This window comes from Felis catus, chromosome C1 (assembly GCF_018350175.1).
Source record: "Felis catus isolate Fca126 chromosome C1, F.catus_Fca126_mat1.0, whole genome shotgun sequence".
NCBI classification, from domain to species: Eukaryota; Metazoa; Chordata; class Mammalia; order Carnivora; family Felidae; genus Felis; species Felis catus.
The window spans coordinates 55,758,539-55,782,691 of record NC_058375.1 but is presented as its reverse complement, the minus strand read 5'-3'; the positions used below and the strand labels follow the sequence as shown (position 1 = coordinate 55,782,691).

At 36.9% G+C, this 24,153-nt stretch overlaps 1 protein-coding gene and 1 long non-coding RNA gene across 7 annotated transcripts in view; one reads left to right on the top strand and one right to left on the bottom strand.

The window, feature by feature from the left end:
* The window catches only part of LOC109502379, a 45,442-nt gene extending 36,966 nt beyond the window's left edge, over window positions 1-8,476 (bottom strand). For 2 of the 3 annotated variants that reach the window (XR_006584373.1, XR_002160943.2), the window contains exon 1: window positions 5,965-6,641. This is a non-coding gene — a long non-coding RNA (uncharacterized LOC109502379). Of the gene's footprint in view, window positions 1-5,964; window positions 6,642-7,247 lie in introns of those variants that run through there. The other variant, XR_002160942.2, reaches the window with a different exon arrangement.
* SERBP1 (SERPINE1 mRNA binding protein 1) lies at window positions 6,753-22,283 on the top strand. Of its 4 annotated transcripts, none has more exons than XM_003990176.6 (8): window positions 6,753-7,176; window positions 10,822-10,972; window positions 11,618-11,758; window positions 11,889-11,960; window positions 12,543-12,662; window positions 15,379-15,556; window positions 18,512-18,685; window positions 20,058-22,283. In XM_003990176.6, exons 1-8 carry the CDS (start codon window positions 6,864-6,866, stop codon window positions 20,112-20,114), a joined length of 1,206 nt encoding a protein of 401 aa, XP_003990225.1. In that variant the 5' UTR covers window positions 6,753-6,863; the 3' UTR covers window positions 20,115-22,283. The 4 variants fall into 4 exon arrangements, with proteins under 4 accessions (XP_003990225.1, XP_003990223.1, XP_003990222.1 ...); XM_003990174.6 differs by having other exon boundaries at window positions 11,871-11,960; XM_003990173.6 differs by having other exon boundaries at window positions 6,754-7,176; window positions 12,588-12,662.
* Window positions 22,284-24,153: the final 1,870 nt, after the last annotated feature.

Below are 24,153 nucleotides of genomic sequence, written 5' to 3'. Positions count from 1 at the left end.
CCCTCACACCTGTATCTCTGCCTAACCTGTGATCTCTGCATATACAAAATTTGCTCCAAAGTTTCTACATATAATATCCACCTGTGGACATCAACTGTGGAGGACGGAGGCTTCATCTCCCCGTACCCTTATCATTTGTTTGCTTTGGGAGCAACAGAAACCTAAGAGACTCCGGCCAGCAATCAAGAGTAGTATCACTGAAGATCAGCCAAAGCTATTGAGATAATAGCTACCATTTATTAAGTGCTTATTATGGTTGAGCATTGTGCTTATAATTAATTATCTCTTCTGATTTTTCAGTTTTAGGGATAACACCTGGACATGTTCTGTCTCAGCTCTTCGGTAACTCCTGATGAATAGTCTGATGTCACTATTGAAGAAAGCTTCTGCCAACAATCTTTGGTGTCGTTTCCTCTAATCCATTTCACAGAATCCAACAATAGTTGGAGTATGGGGAAGGGGGCTGGCTTTCTCTTAGTAAAAAAATAAAATGATGTTTGAGTTCCCACTGGATCAAGTAGGAATGCCTCCCAATGCCTCAGGTAGTGGGTCAGAATTTCAAGAATGTGTTGATCTGGCCTCTTTAGAATAAGAAATGTTAATTTTGATTACAGAATATTTTCCTCGTCTAAATTTAAAATTTTATTACCATGTTAGCTGAGGATTCTTCTTTAAAAAGGAAACTGGGGGGGGGGGGCGGTTGGTGCAGCTGGGTGGCTCAATCAGTTGAGCATCTGACTTCAGCTCAGGTCATGATCTCACGGTTTGTGAGTTCAAGCCCCACATCAGGCTCGTTACTGTCATCCTGTCAGTGCAGAACCTGCTTCAGATCCTCTGTCCCCCTCTCTCTGCCCCTCGCCTGCCTGCACTCTCTCAAAAATAAAGAAATATTAAAAATTAAAAAAAAAGGAAACTGGAAGCATACACAGTCTTAATTATCCTTGTATTCACTTCAAGATCTGTCCTCCAGTCTGCCATCCCAATCTTGTGCTCTTTTGCCTACAGACACTCAGAGATATTTGGTTTTGCTCTTGTTTTTTTGTCTTGAAACCTACAAGCTCTTTCCTAATTCTTGGTCTCTTGCTTTCAGTCCCCTCTTCCTCCCTCCTCCTCCTCCTCCTCTTTTTTACTAAATAATTGCAATGCTGGTGTCTTCTCATGATTCAGACCTCAGCACAGAAGGCTTTCTGACCATGCAATCCAAAAAAGTTGTCCCTCCCTCACATTACACTCTCACAGTACTTATCACTTTGCAAATAACCTTAGTGATGTATCTGTTTACTTGTTTTCTCTTTGCTTCTTTCCTCCAGTGTGTAAACTCCATGAAAATGAAAGCCTTGCCTATTTTGTTCACCACATAATCCTCAGGGCTCAGAACAGTGCTTGACACACTAGTGGGTGTTTAACAAATAATTGTTGAATTAAATGTTTATTATCAGAATGAATAGGTAGTATTAAGTGTGAACTATATTTTCAATTTCCAAAGGGGTTTTTACAGATGCATTTGGAGCTTCATTGGATGTATTAAACCTAAAAACTTGCTATTTATTATAATGCCCAAAATAAAATGTTTTTTAAAAAAATAAGATGGGGTACCTGGGTGACTCAGTTGGTTAAGCATCTGACTTCGGCTCAGGTCATGATCTTGCGGTCAGTGGGTTTGACCCCTGTGTCTGGCTCTGTGCTGACAGCTCAGAACCTACAGCCTGCTTTGGATTCTGTGTAGCCCTCTCTCCCTGCCCCTCCCCCACTCATTCTCTCTTTCTCTCTCTGTCTCTCTCAAAAATAAATAAACATTAAAATTTTTTTTAAAAAATAAGATGAATAATAACAGTATCTTTTTTTCTCCTAAAGTTCTTCTTTTTGGTTTGACATATTCAAAATTAACTTAAATTAAAAGGAAAGGGTATATGTGAAACAAAAAATTATTTTAAAATGGATTATAGGCCTAAATGTAAAGCTAAAACTGTAAAAAATATCTAAAACTTTTAGAAGAAGGCATAGATGAAATCTTTGTGATCTTGAGTTAGACAAACCCATGTTAGATATGACAACAAAAGTATAAGTGACAAAAGAAAAACAGATACATTGAACTTCACAAGAGACCACATCAAATAAAAAGCTTTTATGCTGTAGAGGTTACCACCAGGAAAGTGAAAAGTCAGCCTACAAAATGGGGTAAAATATTTACAAATCATATAACTGATAAGGCACTCGAAATCTAGACTATATGAAGAATTCTTTCAGTTCAATAATAAAAAGATAAATACACCAGTTAAAATATAGATAGACATTCTCCAAAGAAGATACAAAGATGGCCAATCAGCATGTGAAAAGCACATCATTAGCCATTAGGGAAATATAAATCAAAGCTACAATGAGATATAGCTTCACACTCACTCACTAGGATGGCCATTATCAAAAAGACGAAACAAGCATTAGTGAGGATGTGGAGAAATTAGAACCTTCATAAGTGTTGGTGTGATTGTAACATGGTGTAGCCTCTTTGGAAAACAGCTTAACTCTTCAAAATATGAAACATAGAGTTACCATATAACCCAACAATTCCATTCATATATATATATATATATATGTATATATATATATATATATATATATATGGAATGGAAACATGTCCATACAAGCCCTGTAAACAAATATTCAGAAGAGCAAAACAGAGGAAAAAAACAGAAGTAGCTCAAATGTCCATCAGCTGGTAAATGGATAATTAAAATGTCATCTATCTATATAATAGAATATTATTCAGCCATAAAAGGAAATAAAATACTGACACATACTACAATATGAATGAACCTAGAAAACATTATGCTAAGTGAAAGATGCCAGTCGCAAAAGACCATCTCATTTATATGAGATATCCAGAATAGGTAAATCAATGAGACAGAAAGTAGATAAGTGGTTGCCTAGGACTGGGGGGTGGAGGGAATGGGAAGTGAATGTTAATACTACATACTACAATATGAATGAACCTAGAAAACATTATGCTAAGTGAAAGATGCCAGTCGCAAAAGACCATCTCATTTATATGAGATATCCAGAATAGGTAAATCAATGAGACAGAAAGTAGATAAGTGGTTGCCTAGGACTGGGGGGTGGAGGGAATGGGAAGTGAATGTTAATTGGTATTGGTTTCTTTTTGGAACGATAAAAATGTTCTAAAATTAGGTAGCAGCAATGGTTGCACAATTCTGTGGGGATACCAAAAAACTTTGAATAGTACCCTTTAGACAGGTGAATTATGTATGACCTGTGAATTATACCTCAATAAATCTTTTTGTTTTTAAGAGTACAATGCAGGGAAATAAAAGGAAGGGATGTTTAAAATTAAGAGGATCAAACTTCAAAGTGAGTTTGAGGTGGCAAAATAGAGAGTATATTTCTATTTTTAGCTTAGATATTCTAACTTTAGCAAGAGCGTAGACTTGCAATTTTATGCTTAGCATTGCATCCTCAGACACAGATTTGCCCTTTTCTTCACAAGTACCACCTTTACTGCTTTTGTTTTAAAAATGCATAATGTATTTAGAGTACACTAAAAATTAGTCTTTTATTTACATTTATGTGGTGCCTGTATCTAGTGTCCCCAAAGTGTTAGAATAATAGTTTTACTATTAGATGATAGCACTATAAAGAGGAAACACTTTGTTCCCTCTGCCATGGCCCTCACAAGTATAATAGTTGGGTGCCCAGGCTCTGTGATCAGACTGCCTGGACTGTTTCAGGCAATGTGAACTTGGGAGAGACACTTAACTTCAGTGTCCCTATCTGTAAAAGGGAGGCAGAGGTAGTGAAACTAATTACTACATAATGTTGTTCCGAGAATTAAAGGAAATAATGCATGTAGGGAATTTAGCACAAGATGTCAAGAGCATAGTAAATGCTCAAATTGTAGTAGTTGTTAGCAATTATTATTTTAATTTAGCAACAGTTAGCGATAGAGGATTGAGATTATTAAGAAATGAGTAAAAACAAGTTGCAGTGTGGTTGAGAATTGAGTATCAGAATCCTAAAAGTGAGGACTGGAAGGACGTATAATATTCTTATTCTCAGTTTCATTAACATTAGGTAACTATATTCGACATTTAATCAAGATATTTGGATAGTTTTCAGAATTTACTGCTAGAAAACTCTTTACAGAACTTGCTAAAGATAAAGCTGTGAAGTTGTATGAATATTTTTCAGAGAACAATATGTGACTCAAGCATTGCTACAGAGACCTGATATTTTAGGCTACATTTCTAATCAGTGGTATCTTACCACTTTTCACTTTACAACTTATGCCTGTAATTTGAGTAACAAATCTGCCAAGAAGTCTCCTTTCCTCCTCCTTTGCGGTTTATTCAGCCAATATTTTTTCTATGGAAAGTAGCAAGAACTTCTGACTATTTTTTAGGACTATTTTAACTTTTTAGGAGAAGGGAAACATTAGTGAAAATAACCACTTATAAAATAGTAACTGATTGTGGTAAAAGAATAGCCATTTTGAGCTTTATTTGTGTGCTTTAAAAATGGGCCTTAAAATTTTCCCATATTAAAACCAAAATTCCAGGAAAGAAGAAAGGGAGAGAAGGAACTTAAAAGTACTTACAAGTTTCTCCCTTTTCCCCCCCAAAGGTTTTTATTTTTGTTATATTAATGGGTAAAATTCTCTGAGGAGCATTAAGTGAACTTTAGAAACTCATAGCTACATAGTTCCCCTATGTGTAGCTTATCTATAAATATTCCTAATGTAATAATACTTGGTGGTCATAAGGATCTGTTTGAGGAAACCGGGGATCTGTACATAGGAAAAAATTACTAAGGATAGGCCTGCCCCACTTCCTAGACTGTGGTAAGAGTAGGTAAGTTAGTCTCTTTGTACTTCATTTTCCTCACCTTAAAGAGGGAATACATGAACTTACTCATAGAGTTGATGTGAGGATTAAATGAAATACAACATGTAAAGTGCACCAAGCACACAGTAAAATGCCAAGTTTTCGCTCTTATTGTTGTTGTAGTGGCCAGAAAGAGGTAAAAAGGAGCTGTAGCAGATGCCTCAAAGATGCAAATATTCACAGTCCTTGGTAGAGAAAGGGTGTGTTAAAAGCATGGAGATCTTCCAAACTGCACTTGAGCTATTTTCAAAGGGGCACAAAGCGTACAGTCAAAAGCTCCTTGCCTTTTGTCTTGGTAGGAACCACAAGAATCAGAGCTTGTGGAAGCGGGTGGGGTGCAAGTGGCAGGGTCTGAGATGACAGAAAAATAAGTGACTTTGAGGAGTGGGGCTGGATTTAGAAACATGAAAATCACCAGGCTTGCTGCCACATGCCTGAAATACGACTCTTGTTTTCCCTGTTAAGGATTTGATTTAAAATTTGCTCAGAAATTGATAAGATTACATTCAGCCATGTTTACATACCCTGCCTGACATGCAACAGTATTTAAATCTTATTAAAGACTGGAAATTAATAATGGACTGACCTCTATCAGAAGGCAGAGTTTGGATTTAAAAGTTGATGTCAACAGTCTCAGAGTGGAGTTAGAAGACTAGGTTACCTCCTGGCATTAGCACTTAAAGAGGTGTGAATTTGGTAACTCATTTCACCTCTGAAATGGTTTCATCAGCTGTGAAAAGGGGAAACTACCTAACAAGCTGTTGTTGAGATTAAGGTTATTTGTAACACCTTGAACATAAGAGACACATTTTCTATTTTGTGTAAATGGGAAAAGGTTGAAAAGTTATGGTGATATATTTAAACACTCTTTAAGTGTTACCAAATATGCTTGAATATGCACTGACATCTATTGCCTTAATGGACCTTACTATTCTCAACTAATATCAACGCTTTTAATAACAGCAATTAATTTGCTGACACATTACCCTCTCCTCGCTGCATTTCTCAGCACCCCACACACTCAGATGCTTTACAATATTATTTCTTGAACACATTTTACCAACCTTACCTTGCTGGACACTGATGGACAATTGGATCGAGTTCAGAAAGTGTTCCTACAAACAGTGCCTTTTTGAGGTTTGCCCCGTATCTAGCTAGTGCTGCACTGTTAAGAGTTAACAGCAATTAAAGCACCCATCGCAACATTCAGGAAAGGCGCGCAATGCTCCTGTGTGATAGTTCAAGTGGTCTTTTTCATTCTGCTAACCGAGTTCACGTCCCCGCGAGAGAAAGCGTATTCCTCCTTCATTTAAACACAAGAGTCTCGATTCATTATTGGCGGTGCAACAGGGCGACTCCAACACCTGGGCAGCTAAGAACTTGGAACAGATCGGGACATGTCTGCGCGAGGCAGCAACCTCCCAGCCCTGGAAGTTTGTGAGTCTCTAATTGTAAAATCTGGAGTCACCTTGACCCTCCCCGGGTAGGTGGGGAAAGTTAGCCCTGGGCCGGAGGCGGGTAAGTAAAACCAAAGACAGAGAACTTTCGCGAGCAAAATACGCCGTCTCGTTTTCCTGTTTTCAGCGTTGCCCGAGACCCAGAGAGTTTAAGGGTGGCAAGAGCAGGTGGCAGGACTCCGCCCACCACAGCGCTTCCCCGCCCTCAGCTCGCACGCTCCACTCCCTCCGTGAGGTCCCTCCTCTTAGGCGCGCGCGAAGAGTTGCAGCGCCGTGCATTCTGGGATTTGTAGTCTTGGAGCCGAGAGCTGCCTCAGGAAAAGCGACACTGGCCTACATACCCCGTGGTGCCGTGCGGCGCTGGCCGCTCCCGGATGTGTGCCTGGCGCCGGAAGAGAAGACGGCCCCCCTCTCTCGGCCCGGCCATCTTGTGGGAAGAGCTGAAGCAGGCGCTCTTGGCTCGGCGCGGCCCGCTGCAATCCGTGGAGGAACGCGCCGCCGAGCCACCATCATGCCTGGGCACTTACAGGAAGGCTTCGGCTGCGTGGTCACCAACCGATTCGACCAGTTATTTGACGACGAATCGGACCCCTTTGAGGTGTTGAAGGCAGCAGAGAACAAGAAAAAAGAAGCCGGCGGGGGCGGCGTTGGGGGCCCCGGGGCCAAGAGCGCAGCTCAGGCCGCAGCCCAGACCAACTCCAACGCGGCAGGCAAACAGCTGCGTAAAGAGTCCCAGAAAGACCGCAAGAACCCACTGCCCCCCAACGTCGGCGTGGTTGACAAGAAAGAGGAGACGCAGCCGCCCGTGGCGCTTAAGAAAGAAGGTAAAGCTGTGGTAGAAGGTGGGGGAGACCCGGGATGGAGGGAAGGAGCGAGGGGACTTTACGGCTACCACCTGCTTCTGGAGTTCTGAGGGTCCGCGGGAGACTTTGCCGCCGATTTCCTCACGTTTCCTCCACACGACAAAAGCCAGGTCCCGCTAAGGTGCTGGGAGCGTGGTAGCCCCAAGTTCAAACCACCTGCAAGGATCCTGGAGCCATCCCCTTCCCGCTTCAGTTTCTGAGCGGAGGAGCGTGCTCTGGAGATAAGCTGCTCCTCGAGCGTGTTCGCGATCCTGGGAGGCTGTTGCCTTCCCGCCGGATTCCTTGGCGGGCGAGCGCGTGGACCGAGGTTCGGGGAAGCTAGCTACTTGCTGAAGCTTTTGTAGTTACGGGGAAGTGTGGGGTCCACAGCTTCTTGCTGCACGGAGCTCTCCCGAGGCTGCTTTGAGGTGCGGTTGGCTTCTCTCCTGCCATCTTGTCCCACGATGGCGCGGAGTACCCCACTGAAAAGCTGGGGGGGTCGGAGTTTGCACCTGAGCTAGTTCTGTGTCCTACGCTATCATACTGTGGAGCAAGCTGCTGTTCCAGGTGCCACATGTACTTTATTGCCCCCCCCCATCCCCTTAACTGTTAAAAACTATAAACTTGGAGTGAAGGAAGCTTTTGGGAAGAGACATTTTGTTACACTGTAGCAAGCAGAAGCGGGAATTCTGAACGAAGACCTGTTATTGCAGGAAATCCTGAGGCTCGTCCTCTGTCCCGTCACCCCTCCTCTCAGTATTTCATATTGGTGGCCCCGCCTGGGCCTCGTGGTGAAATGAGTGCAGAGGCTGTCACAATGTTAGCCATGGCAGAGCTCCTTTGAGTCTGTAGCTTTTTCTCCACATGTGCATGAAGCATGGTCAGGATTCATTGGCCAGTCACAGTTGTCTTGGGGTTGATTTTTGCGTTCTCTTATTGCTGGTTTGTCTTCTGTGATGGATGAAAAAGCAAAAACAGTTGAGGATAAGAAAAAAGCGTACTCGATCGGTAGCAGGTAGGTGTAGAACTTAAGCTCTGAATCTTTGGAGTTGTCTTTTTACGTTGAAAGTTGAAATTATTCTTCACTGCCACGTGCTCGTGAAAGTAGTAGTTTCTCATTTTAGTTGAATTGCATTCAACTAATTTTAAAAATCACAACAATTATGATTTATTATGATATTAGGCTTTGCTTTGGGATTTTTTTTTTTTTAATACAGAACTTCCGTGATGCTTGGAACGAAGAACCTATGTGATGACTAAAACAAAACAATTCTTGTATTAAAATTACAGGGTGGGGAGAAGCACAATTTGGAGTGTTGGAAAGCATGTGTGCACATTGATTAGACCAAGTATCTATTTAAGTTTTAAAGCAACCTGTAGCACAGTGGAATAATTATTTAATTTCTGTGTTGAGTAACAGAGACCTGTGTAATTATTTACTATTTTTTGCTCAAGTTCACCCCCTTGATCACTAATCCAAAAAAAGTGTGAAAAAATTGAGTCAAATGTATAAATCAAAGTGTACCAGGTAAATGTGTTCACCCATTTTGAATGTTCAAAGCATGAAGATTGGTTTAAACCCCTCAGTTGTTTTGATCATAAAGCCCACTTTTGAGGTAAGCTCTTAACCTCAAACCTAGTATTTTAGGTTACAAAGTTATGGAATTACTTCATAAATTTATAACCAGGACTGAGTTCACACTCTGTACACTTTCCTTAGGAAAACTTCCGTATTAGCTGTCAACATTTTCTTCAGATCAGCAATACATTGCACTCACTTGTTAACCTTAAATTTCATAAAACACAAGCATATAAATATAGGAAAAGTGTTGAATGAAGAAGATTTCAGATCCCTACTACCTGTCAGTTGATGTTGTGGGCATTGGAGAAGGATAGACCTGTAAACTGTCTCCCTGCCTCTTGCAGTGGGAAGAATTGCTACCTAATCATGTGTTCTTTGCCTTTGGATGATAAGTCCTGGCAAATGCTAGAAGTATCTTAGATATGTATTTCGTATTTTATGAGTTTCATAGCTTGTCCATTTGAAGAATTTGAGAGCTGACACAGAACATCGCTAAGAGTGTAGACTAAGGTGTTTTTTAGTTTTTTTTTTTTTTTTTTTTTTATTGAAAGCCTGGAATCTACTGCAAATCAAATGAGTTTGCAAGTGCAGATAAGAGGGTAAGAAAAGTTTGAATTTTTAAAAATATCTGTCATTGGGTGAATTTATTTAGTAAATTTTTTAGGTTCTGTAAGCATAGTAATGAATATTGGGTGGGGAAGGAAGCCATTGTTCATTTGGGTGTGTTTGGCTTGTTGAATATCATTATTAAAGGACTGGTTCCATAGCTCCACCCCAATACACTATGCCTGTGACAGCATTTGTTTAAGATGCCTTACGATCTAACATTTGTGGTCTACCCTGAGAATTTATGTGGATTGGACCTTAAATTTTATTTAAGAGTTTGATATTTACCATTTGAATTTAGTTACAATCAACTGAATGATTGGGTGCATTCTGGTGGTGGTCACTTTCTTAGAAAGAATCAGTGAATCAGCTTAAGATCCTGTTACACAACCAATTCCTCAGCTGCTTTTTGACTCGGGCAGAAACTATGGTTTAGGAGTTTAGGCATACCTGAAATTTTACAGTCATGAATTTAATCTACTTGAGGCCACTCATAATGCATATTGGTTGCCTTTGTGGGCCACTGACACAGGAAAAAACTAATGAGGAAATCAGTAAATGTTTTAGCCATCACCTAGTGATGGTTTTTATTTCTTAAATACTGTTTTTAAAGGGATCTATGTGTGTGTGGTTTTTAAAGATTCTTCGGAAACAAAGATACTTGTAAGGGCAAACAAAGAAAGCTCTCCATTTATAATAATGAAATGATTGGACTATTTCCTAGTGGTTGCATAGCAGTATTTTTTTTTCTCAGTGTGTGTCCCTGTGAATGGATATGGATGGATACATATGTGAATACATACAAAAATAAATAGAGGAAAATGATACTTTTTTCTGGTTAATTAGCTGTTTGAAACAATGAAGATGTATTCCTCTGTGCCATTTGTTTTCCTATCAGTTTTGTAATTTCATAGAAATTAGTTTTATTTCCTCCAGATTATGTAAAATAAAGTAGGTGGCCTTCACTGTTTTTCTGAGGGTCCTTATCTGGTGAGTGTGTTGATTTGCTTCAGTATTAACTAATGAATGGCTACTGGTGTTAATCTTTGGTGTCTTGAAAGCCACTATGTATCATATGCCCAAAATTTCTAAAAGTGGGAATTTTAAATTAAGGGATTGTGGCATCTTGAAAAGTGAGAGGAATAATGGCTACCCTGATGACTTACAAGTCAGTTACAGGAATGCTTGGGGAGGGTAGTGGGATATGATTTGGCAAACTAAATAGAAGTTTGAAACAAATTTATTGTCTTTAAATAGGAATTTCTCTGAAGTACTTTTATACTTTATAGAGATGCCCACTTGCCATTTTCAGCAGCAAGTGCTGGATAGTGGATTGAAAGAATAGCAACTTTTTTTTTCTTTTTTTGTCTTTTCGGTAGTCTGCCTAATTTTTTGTGTTGCAAAAACACTGTGCTTATGCAGGTTATTTATCATTTTAGGAATAAGACGTGTTGGAAGAAGACCTGATCAACAGCTGCAGGGTGAAGGGAAAATAATTGATAGGAGACCAGAAAGGCGACCACCTCGTGAACGGCGATTTGAAAAGCCACTTGAAGAAAAGGGTGAAGGAGGAGAATTTTCAGTTGATAGGCAAGATTTTTTAATTTCTTCATATTTGTCAGTTTATAGAGTCATATATTAACACAAAGCTATAAATTGGGCATAATTTGCCAGGTGGCAGTGTGGCTGGTTGCACTGATCAGTTTTTTAGAGAAATGTCTGAGTGTATGCATTGTTTTACTATGAACATTTTGGTGACAGTTTTTAGTGTTCAGTCTTGGACTTCTTGTAATGAAATACTTCTATCGAATCAGTGGATAATTCTTTTCCTTACTGTCCCCAGATGTTGTTAGCAGGAAAGTCCTGTTGGGTAATTGTTTATAGGAAAACAGATAACTTGTGCACATTAGATGCATTTATTTTTATTTTGAAGTGTATTGGTGAGGTGTAGTGGTTTTACTGGATTATAATGCGAAATGAATAACCATGAAAAAGTATAGGCACTGGCAGTAAAGTTTTAGAGAAAGCAAAAATTTCTCGTCTGTGGGGAGCTTCCTAGTTCTGATTTCTGTGTTTGGAAGTAGATTGTTTTGAATTTTCTGAAACGTGTTTAACCACTGCATTATTAGCCAGTCAATATGTTTTTGCATTTGAGTCTTTGGATGAATTTTCCTTATTTTTTTTTTTTTCTGGAAACCTTGGAGGAGGTATATAATATTTTTTTGTTTGTTGTAGACCGATTATTGATCGGCCTATCCGAGGCCGTGGTGGTCTTGGAAGAGGTCGAGGAGGCCGTGGACGTGGAATGGGCCGAGGAGATGGATTTGATTCTCGTGGCAAACGTGAATTTGATAGGCATAGTGGAAGTGATAGATCGTAAGTCTTATATAGGTTTTTATTATATTTTTACATGTGAATTTGCTTCCTTAATTAGACAAAATTTGAATTTCTAGAATTAAAGAGTACTATGTTAACTCAGTTTTGTTAGTTCTTTTTCACATTACAGTGGCCTGAAGCACGAAGACAAACGTGGAGGTAGCGGCTCTCACAACTGGGGAACTGTCAAAGATGAATTAACGTTGGTATTCTGAATTTTTAAAATAATGCTTAAATAAGATTCTATACTTTATTAGAGTTTTATCTATACCTATTAAGTTTTACTTGTCCTAGGACAAGAACAGATGCTCTCATCTGAGAGCTACTTCCTTATACTATCTCATTGGATGTATTTGAATACAATATGTCAAATGACCAATTTTTCTATATTTTAATATATGTGATGTTCATTTTTCTTTTCATATGGCAGTGTAGCTTTTCAAACCCTACGTTTAAGTTATTTGGGTATGCTGATTTCCTGTATGTTTTTAATAGTTCCTTTTCTAGCTGTTGACCTGTGTGGTCATTAGAAAAGTTTGATAGGCTGTTGAAACTTTGTTTTTGAGCAAGCTACTCTGTCCTGCTACTTTTTGAATAAAGTACTTGAACTATAACTTGGAATTAGTATGCAGTTTTAAGTTATTTTCTGTTAGGTCTACCGGGAAGTTTATTTAGTAAGAAAAGATTGTTAGGGAATGTGAAGACTTTAAAACATTTTTGTATAAAGAAATCTTCAGCTACATGTAAATGGACCTAGATGCTTTTCTTTTTCTTTTTTCCTTAGAGAGTCCCCAAAATACATTCAGAAACCAATATCTTATAATTGCAGTGACTTGGATCAATCAAATGTGACTGAGGAAACACCTGAAGGTGAAGAACATCCAGTTGCAGACACTGAAAATAAGTAAGTGGTTTTATGTGTACTGGTAATGCCCCAGCATTGCAATCAGTTTGGGTTTTTACCAAGAAAAGAGCATGTAGGTTTAATGCTACTATTTGGTGGTTTTTAACCGGAGACTTTTGTGGTGCCCCAATCCCTCAAATAGTATCTATTTAGAGGACTGCTTTACACATTTTTATATTGGACTATAATGGCTTGAAAAATAGAAATGGATATTTCTATTTGAAATTACCATTGTTGTCTTTTAAAAGATAAGGAAAATGCATATTTTACAGTATGAACAGTAATACTTGTTCACTTTAAGAACAAAAATTAACTGTTTAACCTGAGAATGGAGAATAGGAAAAAGATGCCCTGCATTTTATTTAGCTATACTTTATGTGGTAGACAAGTTGTAATGAATAATCCTAGTGATGATAGCTGTCCAGAGACATTGAATAGGTGGAAGCTAAAACTGGGGGTTTCTAAAAATTAGACCAAATGGTTGACATAAGAGAATTGTAGTATTTAGAATGCATAGGTGATAGTACTTTGGAGTCTATATAAATTTTATTCCAAAATAGTTTAAAACTAGAAAATGTGACCATTTTAGAATTGGTTTCTCTGTCTCTGTCTCCCCCCATAGAATTTGGAACATAGCATTATTGTCTTGTTTTTAAATGTATGAGGAGAGCAAGAGCCCGAATATGTTACTAATTTACTGGCTTTCTTAATCCTTTTCATTTTCTGAGTTTTTTAGATATAAGACTTGGTTTTGAAGTTTTCATTCAAGGGTGGAAGAATTGTAAAAGTTCAAGTTATGCTGGTGGAAATAATTTACTGCCTTCCTCTAGTTTCCATCAACCCAAGCAGAAGTTACATGCCAGTCATTTATTATATATAGTAATATGGATTAAAGTCTGGAATTGCCAGTTATTTAGGGTTTGTGTAATTGCTAGTTATTTAGGGTTTTTGTTTATGTAGAGAGGGCTAGCCCACGGGCGGGGGAGGGGCAGAGGGTGAGGGAGAGCGAGAATCCCAAGCAGGCTCCACAGTGGGCAGAGCCTGACATGCGACCGTGAGATCATGACCTGAGCCAAAATCAAGAGTTGGATGCTTAACCCACTGAGCCACCCAGGCACCCCGGGTTTGTGTAATCTTAATCAGAGTATATTTAAATCAGTCAGAGAGGGGATGCTTTTCTTCTTTTTCTCCAAAAGTTGCGCCTACAGTGAACCATTATTGGTAATAGTATCATATTCCATGGGTTTGTTTGAAGAAAGAATAATAATTTACTATTAGAGTAGATAAACATACATGGTATTAAGTGATCTGTTACACTTGGGGTAATATAAATTTCACTTATATGAAACTACGAAATCATAATTTTGAGTGGTAAAACTGTTTATCGGAAGAAATTAATGTATCGATAGTGTATTGCAAGCAAATCTTTCGCTCAGGACCCAGGAATACAATTGAGGGTATTTGGGCTAAAGAAGATCAAGATTATGACATTAGAGCAGGGGAGAATCTGAATATAGTATTCCATCTTATATGTGGAAGTATAAATTTAGGAAGCATAGCTTTGATTAAGAGTCACAGGCTGACTTTGATTAACTCCCTTATATTTAGTTCCCAGAGCCTTTATTTTATTTCATTTGATCGTTACAACAACCCTTGAAGATAGAGGTCATGATCTCATGATGTGGTAAAGGTATGCTGAGTTCTGTTCTTGGCTGTGTCATGACTTGGGAGTAACTAGGATCTTTTTTTGATCCTTAGTTTTCTCATTTGCAAAGTGACAGAGTTGGATTTGATATTGCTAGCCAAGGTATCATTTATTAAGTGTAAACTTGGTACAGGAAGTTTTAAGATAGGATATGTCGAACAGTGAAAAGTAGCATGGAAGGGAGATAGATATTTGAGCTCTCAGGCTAACTGAGTCACCTGCTATCTTTGGAAGGAAGCAAGGCTCCCAAAATAGCAAACAACTTGTTTGGTGACAATTACAAGTTGAGATTAGACTGAAATAATGGATTCCTAGGCCCATGCTTTGTTTTTGAAAAAAAGGGAAAGGATAGTATATAATAGTTCTAACTAATTTAGTATTAAGTTTTGAAATTGGTGTGTTTTGTGGAAGGTTCCAGTATTGGTGAAGCTGCAGTTTCCTGTCCATGTCAGGTTGATTTGAAAGTTTGGAGTATACAGGATTTTGGATTTATAGATGTACTTGGCTTTTAAAATTGTTTTGCTATGAGCATTAGTTGATAAAAGAAAGGATAGAGGAATAGTTCTTTTATATTCTAGAATATGAGTCCTGGTTGTTCAGTCATCCTAGATGACTGCCTTTATTTTTGTTATAAGTTCTATATTGTGGGAAATTAGGAAAATTAAAAAGTGTTTTAGGAGAAGCTAAGCCTAATATTTTAATCACATAAGGGTATGTATGGTTTTAAAGAAGTATGTTTTTAAGAAATGTGTATTTTAGGTAAAGATAATTCAAAATTGTATATTCCTCAGTTTATCCATGCTTTCACTAATTCAACAAGTACTGAATTCTAGCCTCCACCAAGTTACATGTTAACCTTTGGGTTACAAAGAGGACTGGGGTCTTCTTGTCCTTGAGTAGTCTCTTAAAGAATACCAACTAGTCAAGATTAGCTGCTTCCTTATAATTGTAAATTAGGATTTTATCAGCTTTAAAAGAACTACCAGCTATAAAACAAATATGTTTTCACAGGGAGAATGAAGTTGAAGAAGTAAAGGAAGAGGGTCCAAAAGAAATGACTTTGGATGAGTGGAAAGCTATTCAAAATAAGGACCGGGCAAAAGTAGAATTTAATATCCGAAAACCAAATGAAGGTGCTGATGGGCAGTGGAAGAAGGGATTTGTTCTTCATAAGTCAAAGAGTGAAGAGGTAAAATTAAGTTTTGTGGTGTTTGGAAATGTTCAGATGTGTATTGAATTGTATTTATACTTTTTAAAAATATGACATGGGTAATCTGATTTTAGAAAACCTTTACCTAGGATCATTTGGGGTAGATAAACTTTCAAAAAGGAAATAAATTGCATTACTATATGTGTCAAGAAAAGTAGTCCTTTAATCAGTCCACAATGTATCTAATGTGGTTTTGTTTTTTTCCTAAAAAGCAGTTAGTTGTATATCATAAAATTAGTGTCTTAGAAATAAGGTAGATCTTTTCAGAGTTGTGCTAATATTTAAAAAGTCTTGCCTAACTGGGAATCAGTTGAAAGATTTGCATATTCATGTGGTTTAATCTAAAATAAATTAGTGGCTTCATTAGTATTAAATTTTTCAAATTCTGCCTGTGCCATTTATAATGATCAAGACTCTTCAAAAAGTGTTTTCCTTTCCTGAGGATTGATGTCTTACAGGAAACAGCAAATTGGTTTACTAACAAAAATATTTGAGAAAGGCATGTTGGTGGTTTTTGATTTGTTAACAGTCATAGGGGCGGGTTCTTAGAGGAATGGCCCATTGCCCATGATTTAGGGCTTGTACAAGTGTGAGATTTTGATTATAAAGTGAAGTTGAAATGTTTTTGTTACTAAGGCAACCTGCAATAAAAAGATTCGGTAAGATATTGCATCTTAATTTTCTAAACAAATAGCTGTGAAGCAAACTTGGAAACATTTTGAAATAAAGGTTGAAGAGACTTAAATATTCTGGGTTTAGAGATGATTTTTTAAGCACTGACTCCATAAAAGTAAAATGGGGACTTTGTCTTAAGTGCCAAGTCCTGTTTGCTTCATTTGAATGCGTTTGGTTATTTTTTTTGTAATTTTTGCAGATAAAGTTGTGTATTAGGGTTAAGCAAATAGGATTCCTGATTTAAAAAATCATGAAAGTTCATCTTGGAGAGGTTGTTAATTTGTAGTAATTATTAAGCTGCCTAGGTTAAAATGGGAAAGATTTACTTAGGCAACTTGACAAAATGATTTGTAACTTTTTTGGGGTCCCGATAGAACTTTTCTCTAGAACAAGACACACATACACAAAATACTGATCTATTTTACATGATTCATGAATACCCTGAAGTCTCTTCATGCATTTTATAGACCTTGGGTTAGGTATGGTAGTTTTAAGTACTATTTTACATTGAACTTTTCAAAAATAATTATACAAACTGATGTATATGATTAGAAATTTTTGAAGATTAAGTTGTGAAATTTGTTATGAATAACTTTAAAACCAGGACATGTCTGTTATCAAACCACTTTTATGTGTTTGGATCCTTTTTGTTCATGTTGCTTTTGTGATGTGGGTACCTGTTTAGATCTGGCCTTATTGACATATATGGTCTTGCAGTTTATGTATAGGTCTTGAAGATTGTTGTAGCACGTTTTAAGTGCTCTTTCTCTTTTACATATCCTAATCCTCACAACAAACTAGTAGTTAGGAAAAACAAGAAACTTTAGAAATGGAAAACTGAATTAGGTTGTTAATTGACAGCTGAAGTCAGAGCTCTTAGTTCCCGATTATCCTTCATGGTTCTAGAAAAAAAACTGCAGATTTGTTCTAGCTGCTTTAAAGGAATGTGCCCCGAACATCCAGACTTTGTCTTTATTAGTGTCGTACAACCTTTGAGGTGCTTCAGTACTATATCAATTAGGCTTTTTTGCTTCTGTGCTCTAGAAACTTATAAAACACTTCTAATTAATGAATTGATACTGTTGCTTTGCAGTAGCAAATGTTTAAAAATTAAGCAATTTGTATATATAATTGACTTTAATTTGCCAGTTGTTTTGTGGATTTACATTTAAACATTAACTTAAATGGATATTCTAAAAAGAACCTTCTACTGCCTTTTAGATTAGGTTGGCCTAGCACTGAGGAATGACAATTTGGATATTAGACAATTAGAGGGGTGAAAACATAGATATAACTACAAAATTTACTTGTACTTTAAAGGGTAGTTATTAACAGTTGTAGTGTTACAACATTTAGAAAGAACAAAATGTTCATTGTTCCTTCAGAAAAGGATTGTACCTGTATTTAGGAAAACTAAAACATACTTTTCAAGTAGTGTAAGAAAAGTTTCCAACTAGAAGATTAAAGCCCATTCATCCCGGGGTGCCTGTGTGGCTCAGTCAGTTAAGCATCCAACTTCGGCTCTGGTCATGATCCCACAGCTTGTGAGTTCAAGCCCCGCATCTGGCTCTGTGCTGACAGCTCAGAGCCTGGAACCTGCTTTGGATTCTGTGTCTCCCTCTCTATCTCCCCCTCCCCTGCTTGCGCGCACTCTCTCTGTCTCTCGCTCTCTCTCAAAAGTAAACATTAAAAAAATTAAAGCACATTCATCCCAAACATATAAGAAGAAATTAAGAATTAAACAGTGTAAAATTCTCTGGCTTTTGTTTTGTTTTGCAGAGTGGGTGGTATACCTTATACATAAATACAGAGGAGGATCTGGATTCCACAAACATGTTGACTTTAAGGTTACCTGGCTATATTTAAGGCTTGGATTTATTTGTGCTTAGCTTTCAAGGTTCCCTGATGTAAAGTTGTGTTTCATTTGAATCTGTAGTTCTCCAGTTTATAGGGAAGAACATATAGTTGTACATGAACAGAAAAGCATTCTGAGTTTATACGTGACTTCTTTTCCCAAGTCATACTTGGAAGAGTACAGAGCCAGAGTTCTCTTCATAACTTAAAAAGGGATTCAGTTAATCACCAGTAGAAACCTTACATTTATCCAGAAGTCTTCATCTGAAGGACACATATCATTTTTGATATATTCACACAAAGTGCAGATTGGATTTTGGTCTTTTTAAAAGAAAGTTAATTACTTAGAAATTAGTGGTGTTGCTTTCCTATTAATCATCCCATGGCCCACTCTTAAATTTTTAGGCTCATGCTGAAGATTCGGTTATGGACCATCATTTCCGGAAGCCAGCAAATGATATAACGTCTCAGCTGGAGATCAATTTTGGAGACCTTGGCCGCCCAGGACGTGGTGGCAGGGGAGGGCGAGGTGGCCGTGGGCGTGGTGGACGTCCAAACCGTGGCAGCAGAACTGACAAGGTAATTTTAAGACTTCTTTAAGTAATTTGAAGACCTCTCTTTGGTAAATCAGTGCCCTATGTCCATTTTGGGGATATGAATAGAAGAAGAAAAAAGAAGTAGACATACCTTCAAGAAACTACATTTTAGGCTATATTTTTGTTTAAAGTATTTAAAGTGATTGAATTGTGCTGCTAGTAAAATTATCACTTTGTTCAGTACTTATTAGGTGCTGGTCATGGTGCTGTGCTAGGCATTTTAGGTACTTAATTCTTGTTACCACACTGACATCCCTGTTTTACAGAAGGAGAAATTTAGATACAGGGAACCAAGTTAACTCTTGGCCTTTGCTAAGGTCACCTTGAAATGCCAGCCTCTTCCTTTGCCTTGACTCTTTGCTGCTTTTTTTAGGTCTCAGCTAAATGTTAACATTAATAACATTTGTGTCCATAATTGTGTGACACAAGATGATATTGTCACTTTTTTTTACTATAGTGTGAAAGCTGGAATTCATTCATGTCCTAGTTTTATAATCTAATGCCTTGCGCAGTGTGTGTGACATGAAACAAGTTCTTAAGAAATATTTTGATAGAAGCCCTACTAATTGATGAATTTGAACTCTGATTTGTTTGATGCCAAAGTATCATGACTAGATATTATTAAACTAAAGTATTAGAGGTAATACTTGGGTTAAGTTAGTTCTTTGTCTCTAATGGTGTGGCTAGGAAACAACAATGATGCCTTCCTGAATTCTCAACACCTGATATGCAAATTGAGGACCCATTTACTTGATTTAGTCTGTCAGTGTTTGATTATAGTGGTAGATTAGTATAACAGATTTTATGCTTGTCCATAACGGGTGATAATTTCTTGTTTCTTCCTCTGACATCAGGTTTTTTTAAAAAGATCACTGTTGTGTATATGGGCTCTTTCAACACATTTCTGTTGTTATTTGTACTTTATAAATAGCAGTTGGGTCCCTTTCCAACACTGATGAATGTGCTGCTTAAATCATTTTATGTAACAAGTTTCTTAGCCTACTTTCAAATTGATGCCATTCATATTGAGCAAGGGAGGAAAAAATTACTAAACAACAAAGTAAGAATTCCACACACATATTCCATGTGAGTCTACTTGTGTGATTTATTAGAAAACTAAACCCATGATATTATTAAGCAAGTTTTATAGGTTTTGATAAAAACTTAGGACAAGGCTCATTGTAAATATTTATAGTTTTATTCTGATCCATAACTTTGACTTTTAAGTAAAGCTTTTGCCACATTTTACTTAGTATTTTATTTAACCTCATGATTTTTTAGAGTTGTGTGTCTGAATGTAGACATTGGCAATCCAAGATTCTAGAATTGTTCATTTTGGTTTCTTTCTTTTTCAGTCAAGTGCTTCTGCTCCTGATGTAGATGACCCTGAGGCATTCCCAGCTCTGGCTTAACTGGATGCCATAAGACAACCCTGGTTCCTTTGTGGACCCTCCCATCTGAGGTTTTGCATGCTTAAGGATCCCAAACGACTTAAGAATTTAAAAAAAAAAAAAAAAAAAAAAGACTGTCATTCATACCATTCACACCTAAAGACTGAATTTTATCTGTTTTGAAAATGAACTTCTCTCGCTACACAGAAGTAACAATATGGTAGTCAGTTTTGTATTTAGAAATGTATTGGTAGCAGGGATGTTTTCATAATTTTCAGAGATTATGCATTCTTCATGAATACTTTTGTATTGCTGCTTGCAAATATGCATTTCCAAACTTGAAATATAGGTGTGAACAGTGTGTACCAGTTTAAAGCTTTCACTTCATTTGTGTTTTTTAATTAAGGATTTAGATGTTCTCTCAATTACAAACTGGTTTTAAATATTGGACATAATATCAGTTTTAATACCTGCTTTGCATTTTCACACATGGTCAACTGGGTCATGTAAACTTTGATTTGTCAAATTTTATGCTGTGTGGAATACTAATACTACTTTATGTATTTTAACTTAGTTTTAATATTTTCATTTCTGGGGAAAATCTTTTTTCACTTCTCATGATAGCTGTTATATATGCTAAATCTTTATATACAGAACTATCAGTACTTGAACAAATTCAAAGCACATTGGTTTATTAACCCTTGCTCCTGCATGGTTCATTAGGTTCAAATTTATAATTGATTGACAATTTCACCTGTATTTACTTTTAAAATGTGTGACTGTCCCCCATTTTAAAAACCAAACTAGACACCTTGTTGGTGAAGGTTTAAGCTACTTGTTGGTACACATCCTATCAAGTGAAGTAGTTTTATGGGTGTTGGGTTTTTTCCTCTCCAAAGGGTGGGTGGAACAAGTTGATTTGGCTACTGCGTACTATTTAAACTGTTCTGTAAAATAAGTGTCTGGCCACTCAGTATGATTTGTGTGTGGAAGGTCCCAAATCAAAATTGTTCTTCCATAATCAACAGCCTTTTAACCCTTGCTTTTTTCTTAAGAAACCAAAGGGCACTGGTTTGTATGGTAAGATTGGGGGGGGGCGGGGGTATGTTAATTTTTGGAATTTGGAGAGCAGACAGCTTTACTTTATAAGGTTGGAACAGCAGCACCGTCCTTGAAATATAAACCAAAAATCTTACTGTTTCTGAATTTCCTATATTGCTATTAATTTTGGTCTTAAGTTGATAGATGACTGTTCCACAGAAAGTGACAAGTAAGTATCTTTTACCTCTTCCTCAGAAAATTAGGTTAATGGGTTCCTTGAATGGGAGCATCACCACATACATGGAGAGAATTCTCAACAAACAGATCAGATATTCTAGGATTTTTTTTTTTTTTTGGTCACATTTATTGGTAAACAGGAAAGGAACTTAATGTACAGTTTTAAAGATCTTTTGTCACTCAGTATTTTCTACCTGTGTATGGTAATGTCCAATTTTAAAAATACTGAAGATCTTAAATCAGAATGTCTGCTATTTAGCTGATTAATTCTCCCATATACTTCTAAAAGAGAAATTGTACAGTACAAGAGTTATTCATTTGGATTAGATTTATAATCTAGTTACCTGTTAGTTTGACATCTTAGGAAGGAGGTAATTGGTTTTTAATGATGCATAAACTTTTGTGCTGGTGTTTTGGATCTTATGATGCTGAGTGTGTTCTGCACTGGTGCTAATGTCTAATATAATTTTATATTTACAAACATACCTGCTACCCAGAGGCAAGTATTAATTTAGTCCATATGGACTATTGACCCCTCTTGAGATTGCAACATACACCCTCCTAAATCATTGTGGTTAGACTTCCAAGTTCCTTAAACTTGTTTCTGGACGTGTAATGTTTGTAAACCTTGATTTTTAGCAACCTATAGAAAGCACCTCCTATTAAAAACACTTCACAAGTTCTACTTAGTGTCAGCCATTGCTGGCATTCTGTCACTGTAGAATACAGCAATATCTGGTATGTTGCAAGCTTTCAAGATAGCCTGAACTTTAAAAAGTTGGTCCATTAGTTGTATCTGATGGATGTAAATTTGCCTCCTAGTTCACTTTGTGTCAAGAGCTAAAACTGTGAACCTAACTTTCTCTTATTGGTGGGTAATAACTGAAAATAAAGATTTTATTTTCATGCTCACTTCTTAAAAGTCATGAAAACAAATAGGAGCCCATTTATCGTTACGTGTTTTCTGACCTGTGTGTGCACCCCCAAAATAATCATTCCCCCCCCTTATATTTAGATTTTGTTTATGTGGGGTTTTTGTTAAACCAGGCTGTTGGATCACATTTGGAAGGGATACCTATTTCAATTAGAAAGCTGAATTCTTAACTTGTAAAATGAATTTCAAGGATTAACAGGACAATTGGCATTTCTTTTAGCAAATCACATTTTGAGTGTGAAAGTTAATCATACTGAATACCACTTTTTTTTTTAAACAAATGATACAATACTAAAAATCCCTTAATACAGGTCTCTAAATAATAGTGGTCCCTGACTGAATGTTGTAGTAAACTTTTATCTTGGTGCTTTTACATGGGAATAATGCCAGAGTTGATATTTATTACTAAGACATTTTCAGCTTGCATTCACATAATTGGGATTTAGTTTATTTTTTTAGTTTAATAGTCTTTTGAGACCTGTGTGGAATTAGGAAAGATTTTAAAATGTAGTAGGTACTACACATTCAGTTACTTAGTTTTATTTTAAACATGGAAGCAGGACACATCTCTAGGGTTGTGAATATATTTGGGGCTTATTTCTTGGTATAGGTTTGAAGGGAGACTATGAAGTACTCATTCTAATTGTATTATTTTTCCAGTTGCTAGAGATCATTGCACTGAAATAGGAAAATTTTATTGTGCCATTAGGAAGTTTCATACAAAATCTAAATATTGTGTACTGGATATTTAAAACACATCTTTAAGAGCACTAGCATTACGTGGAAGGAACCAAAAATATTAAAAGGTAAAAACAAGTGTGAAGCTCCTGGAACCTGAATGATTGTGATTTTAAGGTAAGATTATATCAGATATATTAATGGATAGCTCTCCCAACTTTGAAGGAACTGGTATAGCAAATTCTAGGGCTTTCCAATACACGTAAATTCTACTTTCTAAAGAAAGTAAATTAATACCTAAAAAGTAGATTATAACCCATATTTTTCTAATTCTGAAATTAACCTGTGTTTAGCAAGTCTAAACATAAGTCCCATTTCCAAATTAGCCGGAGAAGGCCCAAAATGTGATTACTAGTATGCTTTACAGAGTAATAACAACTTGTAAAATGATCTCTTACCAAAGTTTCAGACCTAGAAATTAGTGAAATAATTCATTAACATGATTTACAAAACTGTCAAAGTTTATCATTAAGATGTTTATTAAGTGGCAGATTTTAGAAATCTGGGTTCAGTTCCTTTTTGCTCAGCCTAGGTTTACCTTGGACATGTCCTCAACTTAAATCCTATGTGATTTTTAAGTTAGGTAAATATGAAGGTCGTAGGAGGAGTGATTGAAGTAAGCCTGTTTCAGGCTGAGAGGATTTCACTAGATCAAAGAATATAGAGAAAAATTGTAACTAAAGGATGAGAAGTTTAATTTCATAAAATGGTTATGATATAAAGATACATTATTACTATCAAGATTTTGGCTTCAGGGAGATAGTTAACATTGGAAATGAGTGTTTAAGTTCTGTATCTAAGCTAGGAGTCCACAGACTTCAGCCTGTGGCCTGCTTTTGTACAGTTGAACAAAGAATGACTTCTACATTTTTTAAGGGTTAAAAACTAATCCTATATGAAGATGTAGCCCACAAAGCTTGAAACATATGTCCCTTCATGGGAAATCTTTGCTGACCCCTGATGTAAGCTATCACTCCCAGGTCAACATGTGAGAGTTCTAGGTACAAATTAAGTCCTACCCCACTGGAAGTTGTGAAGTTAGAAGTATTTTAAAGCAAGTTACCTCTTAACTTCTACAATCAGAATAAGGGCAAGGTATCTGGTAGCCTG